A 6,945-nucleotide genomic window follows, 5' to 3' on the forward strand; every position below is an offset into this window, starting at 1 on the left:
CAAAATCATCACAAAAATAACCAAAGACTTAAACTACTTCAGTCTGTGTGCATTGAATTGATTTAATACACGAGTTTCACAATTTGAGTTGAATTACTGAAATAAATGAACTTTTCCACGACATTCTAATTTATTGAGATGCACCTGTATATGTATATATATAGAGAGAGAGAGAGAGAGAGAGAGATGGGTAGATTACTTGCAAATTGTAATCCGTTACTGATTCCAAATGACAAAATTCTCATTAGCAACGTAATCCATTACATTACACATTTTAGGTAATATAATCAGACTACTTTTTTGATTACTTTTAGATTACTTTTGACCTATTTCATTTATCAAAATAATTTAAGTAGGACAATCTTGTAACATATTGATATACAAATACAAAACAGTAAGAAAATATATTCCATTTGTTGTAATTAACAACATGAAGTACATTAAACATCAAGGTTTCCCAAACTGGGGTTTATACATGAACTGCAGTGGGTTTGAATTAAATCATAAAAATGTACAATTAAAATACATATTTTTAAAGTAACAACAATCAAAATAAAACACTTACTAAAAAATATGAAATATTCTGTTTATTTGCATGTCACGTTACCATTAAGCGACGTCAGAGAACCGTGAACATGCAAATGTGATACTTAATTATTAAAATATTTATTTTAAAATCTCAGGGGTACTAAAGATATTACGTGAAAGAGGTTCAGATGACAAAAAACGTTCAGGAATCCATGCACTACATGAAAAAAAAAAGTGAATTTATGTATTTTAATGTGTTTGAAAGACAAAAGCCTTGCAAAGACACAGTAATACATGGTTAAATAACCTACTGAGTGATCTTTCAAATAGTTCATGCAATGTTAAAACAATTCTTAAACCTAAAAATCCAGTGGTCAAATGCTGTGTAGTCACCTGACTAATGGCTGATCTCTGTGTGAATGTCCCCAAAACTGGACTTTCTGAGTGTATATAAGAGGTAAACTACTTTTAAAAAAGTAACATTTAAAAGATGAAAAAGAGGAATTAGAGAGAATCAATTAATTATCATTTATTGGTATTGTGTGAATAATATTTAATGATGTAATCAATAAAAAAGTAATTGTAGTCTGATTACAAATATTTTAAAATGTAATTTAATGTAGTATTTAATCAAGTACTTCATTTTGGTTAGCCAATTACGTAATCCATATATATATATATATGTATATATAGTGGAGAAATGTGGCAACTGGAGCTGTAGTGTAGAACTCAAGTGATTAAAAAAAATGTACAATATAAATTATATATAAATTATTTATAGGTAGGCTATAGCTTCCTTGAGCCTGGGTTCCACCTATAAAAATGTTGTCACAAAATAAGAACACTAACGTGGGACATGCTATGCTATGCTAGTTTATTGCCTGAGATGCTCAAAAACTGTGAGATATAATGTATGACCAAAAACCATCTGTCATCTGCTGTCTCCATCTGCATATAGAAAGACCAACAATTAAATAAATAACAGCCAGAATTTGCAAATCCATCCTCTGTGTGAGTATAGTGTAATAATCTAATCTAATGTAATCTAATGTAATCTAATCTAATATAATCTAATATAATATAATATTAAATCAAAACCTAATTTATAGCTGGGTTTCAGTGGTATGCTGTATGGAGCCCTGGTATGAGGACTAAAATGTGTGACCCCATAAAAATCAATGTGCTGAGAGAGTGTGAAATGAGACGCGCTCTATGACCCTGTATCTCTGCTGCGCCGCTGCAGCATCAGTGGGAAAGGCAGAAATCTGCAGCTGACTAAATCAAGAGATCAAAACTATCCGGATTATAAACGCACAATCTGTCGTGAAAATCCAGGGCGCATCGTTGTTCTAGTTTCTCGTTTAGTCGTTCATCAATGCATGTGTGATTTACACATTAATCTGCGTTGTTGTTTTTTTTCACAGACGGGAAGATGGTGCGTTGCTTGTGCCATGCCGCTGACGGATACTCTACACGCATTTATGGGCATTAATTTACCGTTCTCTTCATCATATTCTAGGGCACCTTATTGTTCATCAGCGACAGTTTTGTCCTGACATAAACGTCTGGGCCACGGGCTCAGAGATGCTGTTATCGCATCGCCTCGGAGAAGCCTAACAGACCATGATGAAAACCGAATCCTCATCCTCCTCCAAGCCAGTGAGCACCACCGCGCTCCGCAGCCCCTCTCCTCACCGCAACGCGTACGAGGCGGCGGGGATTCAGGCGCTGAAGCCGGCGAACGATGTCTTAAATAACGGCGACGCTCAGGATGGCAAGCCTAAGCTCACCAGCCGCGGTCGCGCGTACGGCTCGAACGTGCACCGCATCAAGAACATGTTCATGCAGATGGGCGCATCCTCACCCACCGAGGCTGAAGACGCGCAAAAGGAAAACGGCGACGGCGACGGCGACGGCAAAGCGGTGCGTCTCACACTCCCGCGGGCTGGCAGCCTGAACGAGAACGTGGATCACAGCGCGCTGCTCAAACTGGGATCTAGCGTCTCCGAGCGCGTCAACCGCTTCGATAGCAAAACGGACGCGTCGCCCAGATACTCGAAGCTGCAGGAGACGAGGAAGATCTTTGAGCAGCAGCAGCAGCAGGAGAGACAGGCGGCTTCTAATCGCGTGTTACTGAAGAAAGAACGCGCCGCGGGCTTTCAGGATGCGTCGCGTTTGGATGTGGTCGCGCGTTTTAACGGCAGCACGGAGTCGTTGGATAGCTTGGACGCGATCGGCGGGACCAGCGAGGCCGTGTCGCCCACCGTCAGCCAGCTCAGCGCCGTTTTCGAGCGGGCCGCCGAGCTGCGGAACAACCTACACCGGCTATCCAATACGCCCCCGCTGCCTCTGCGCGGGGTCACCGGCCGTGTTGGTGCTCTCAACTCAAAAATCATCACCAAACGGGTACGCGCTTGTCCTTCAGGGGCAAACAAGGAGGATGGGGTAAATCAGCACCAGGAGGAACAAGACGCGAGGTGTAGCAGCCTTAATGGAGTCTCTGAGCTTCAAGACGGCATCACAGCTGTGGATACAGAGTCCTTGGAAGAGAAAAAGACAGGGGAGAAGGATGAATCTAGTGCCAATGAATCTAAGACTCTAGATAAGTGTAAATCCGGACAGGCCAGTGCCACAGAGACAAAAGGTACTCTTATTTCTGCTGATGTCCGTAATTTAGAAAATGGGGGACTTGCTTCCAATGGAGAGGCCCTTGAGAGAGACACTATGGAGTCTGGCATCACCGGCACTGGAAGGAAGGGCGAGGATGGACATGCTCGTCCATCAGTGGGAGTCAGTAAGAAGGAGGATGATGATGGTACTCTGAAGGAGAATTACTCTAAGGCTGATTTGGTGGATATCAGCGCCTACAGTGCAGTAGGAGAAGACTCTGGTGGTAGCCAGCTTGAGGATGAGGAGGATGAAGATGATGTATATGAGCCAGAGTCGAGCTGCTCTGAGATTGCTGGATTACCGACGGAGGAGGATCCGCCCCCGAGCAGGAAAATTAAATTCAGTACTGCCCCCATTAAGGTGAGTTTATACCTCAAAGGAATATATTTCACCACAAATTAAAATTCTGTCATCATTTACTCGCTCAAAAACCTGTATGATGTTCTTCTTTCTTCCTCTGAATGCAAAATAAGATATTTTGCAGAACATTTCACCTGCCTTTTCCAACTAGGGCAGTGGTTCTCAATCAGCGGGCCTCTGCAAATGGGGGCCTCAGGATAACTTAAAAGTATTTAAATTAATAAATTATTATTTATAGATAAAATAATTGTAATAACTGTAGTCAAGATTAAAATGCTATAAAAACACAAAGTCAAGCTGTAAACTGAAATAATGTTTCTTATTTATTATTCCCTCAAATACTGTTGTTATATTGTTTATATAGCTTGTGAAACATCTGGAATCATTCATATATCAATACATCCAGTTTCTGTTGATAAAAAAGCAACCATGTCATAATTACAGTAGAAATGTCTAAATAGCCTATATATATATGAGGCCAAAATGTTTTGTTGGACAACATGGGGCCTTAGAGTCAAAAATGTTGAGGACCACTGATCTAAGCTTTATCAAGCTCCAAAAAGGACAAAAAATACCATAATGGTACATAACAGTTTTATAAAGGCAGTCCATATGACTTGTGCGCTATATCGAATCTATTTTATAGCTTAATATGCGGTAAATTGAAATGATTTACTGAAAATCTTCTGCTGTAGCTTTAAAGTGTACTTTGCATCATTGACAGCAGACACCACTGGATCTCACAAGTCTCATAACCAGAAAATCTGATTATGAATGAGATTTGAGAGTTATGATGGAGGGTTTGATTTTCAACGTGTGCATATTTGATATATTAATTAGACATTAGGAATATTTAACAAGAAATTAGGACACTGACCATGTTTTAGGTAAGAGAATATTTATTCACATTAAAATGATTCTTTATAAAGCCTTTGCTTGCTCTTTATTTAGATGAACTTAGGTGTTTTTATGTCTTGTATGTTTGGCTTTTGTTTTAAAATGAATGAGAGGGGTCTGGTTCATTTAAAATGGTTGCCTAGGGACTGGCGTATGTGTTGGGATGAGTGAATGAATGAACTTCATACATTATACCATTCAGTCTTTTATTTATCAGTTTCTGTAGAAGCCTCAGTCACTGTAACTGTTGGTACGCTTTTAGAGGCTGCAGACTGGCACAGACTGAATGAGCAGAATAGAATATAACATAATCCAGAGTGTCAGTCGGTTTGTCTTGGCATCTATTCCCTCCCAAGCGCGTCCTCTTTTTGATTAGGCTTGACATTTATCCAGGACAAATGCTGACCTGACATCAATGGCTGTGGTAACAAACATACCTCAGACAATGTGTCTGATAAGCTCAGCTGGCCTGCTTGTGATCAGGATGTAGCTAGTTCTGCTCTGTAGATCTGTGTTAACATGAAACCAAACCAACATTTAACAACAGATCCTTTCAGGACACTATGTCAAATAAAATTGTCTCTAGAATGAGAATGTCCCTCCCCCTAAACTATAAATACAATCGGTCACCGACTAGCAATAGCAAGTAGCAATAACTTAACTTATATTAACAACGAAAAGCAAGTAGCAATAACTTAACGTATATTAACAACGCAATAGCAAGTAGCAATAACTTAACTTATATTAACAACGCAATAGCAAGTAGCAATAACTTAACTTATATTAACAATGATTCCAAAAGTAATTTGAAGTAAAACTTTTCATTTGACATTATTAGAAAACTGCACTTTTTAAAAGTACTTCACAAGGTTTAGTTCAAAGGTTTACATATATTACTCTGTTCACATACGGTATTAACGTCCATTTAGCTAAAACAGGAGTTCAAATTCCCAAAAGGTTTTAGCATAAATGTAAAGCTGCATTTTTTAAAATTCATGCAAAATCATTATTAGAAAACATTATTATTACAAATCATTATTAGAAAACTGAACATTCAGAAATCTTCTTTAATGACATATAAATATAAATGTATTAACATTAAGTAATTATGAGCTGTCCAGTTCTGGAAGGTGTGAGTCTTTCAGATGCAGGCAATGCGAAAACATGACAAAACCCCTCCTGTAAGTGATAAGAGTAAAAATAGCTGACCTATGAATAGATAAAAGTAAGGGGTAGATTTATTGTGGATATGTCAGTATCACTGATAGATAAGAGAAACCCACAGAAAAACAGAAGCTCTTTTGAAATAGTCAGGGCTGATGCTGTTTGTGAGAACCAAACTTACAATGATCCTGTAGTCTGTTAACGATTGTTCAAGAGAATGATGAATGCAACTCCAAGGTCTGTAGTCATGTTGTAGAGATGGAAATCACAATAAAACGACCACGAGCTGTGTTTGAGTCACATTTTACTGAAAACACTTAAAAGAATAGTTCACCCAAAGATGGAATTTCTTTTACTACTGTCATCTAAACATGTATGGCTTTCTTTCTTCTGCAAAACACAAAAGGAGACATTTAGCAAAATGTTCACATTCCACTTTCCATGGGAAAAAAACCCAGAACAACCTAGCAAACGTCATAAACAACAGAAAGTGGCCATCTAGGAACAGGACTGGACAGCCCCGGCACAGGCAAAAACTAAAACCAGAAAATCTTAGCATATAATGGCAAATATTCAAAACACTCTAGCATTGTGGCTGTTATATTTCTCAGAAAATGTATTTATTTAATAATGTAAACATTTCATCCCAGTCTTATTGGAAATCTTATTTTATCTTATTGGAGATAAGACTGAAATAAACATTAGTGGCAGTAAAACACCAACAACTTTAGTTCCTTGCACAATGTTATGTTATGACCTTGAAACACTTTTACCATAGTATGTGATTTGTAAGCAAATACATTTGTATTGCTTGCAGGAATACATTTGTATACATATGTATGGCTTTCGTGAAGTAGTAAACTTGCTCAGTAGCTCACCTGGTAGAGCATTGCACTTGAAACCTAAAGACAATGTATAAAATAATATACGTATATATATTAATGCCACCAGGCTGTTTAATAAACCCACATCTGCAATGGAGAAAAATAATATTGCTATAGCTTTTGTAAAAATTTAGCCAGAGTCCCGTATTTCCAGCGAGTCTGGGTTGAAAAATCAGTTTTCAAGCATAAGACACTGTCTATGGTCAAAAAAGCTGATTGAGCATTTACTTTACACCAGCATTTCTGTGCAACCTTTAAGTTGAGTAAAAACTCGTTCTCAATCTGGAGACTTCGTACAGTGTTTTTCACTGGTGTGTGAGATCATATAGGCCGAGGAGACAGCATTCAGTTGCTGCCAAGCTGTGGCGGCCTTTGTGTTAGTCAGCAAGTGGCCATGTCACTCTCTCTCTCTCTCTCTCTCTCTCTCTCTCTCTCTCTCTCT

At 38.5% G+C, this 6,945-nt stretch overlaps 1 protein-coding gene across 1 annotated transcript in view; it reads left to right on the forward strand.

Annotated features, from left to right (window-relative positions):
* The first annotated feature begins 1,770 nt into the window (after positions 1–1,770).
* The window catches only part of LOC107598037 (neurabin-2-like), an 18,976-nt gene continuing 13,801 nt past the window's right edge, over positions 1,771–6,945 (forward strand). Inside the window, exon 1 of the mRNA XM_016289282.1 lies at positions 1,771–3,558. Coding sequence (XP_016144768.1) covers positions 2,152–3,558 — 1,407 coding nt within the window. The 5' untranslated portion in view covers positions 1,771–2,151. The remainder of the gene's footprint in view (positions 3,559–6,945) is intronic.

The sequence above is a fragment of the Sinocyclocheilus grahami genome, unplaced genomic scaffold (assembly GCF_001515645.1).
Source record: "Sinocyclocheilus grahami isolate Dianchi unplaced genomic scaffold, SAMN03320097.WGS_v1.1 scaffold243.1, whole genome shotgun sequence".
Classification (NCBI taxonomy): domain Eukaryota; kingdom Metazoa; phylum Chordata; class Actinopteri; order Cypriniformes; family Cyprinidae; genus Sinocyclocheilus; species Sinocyclocheilus grahami.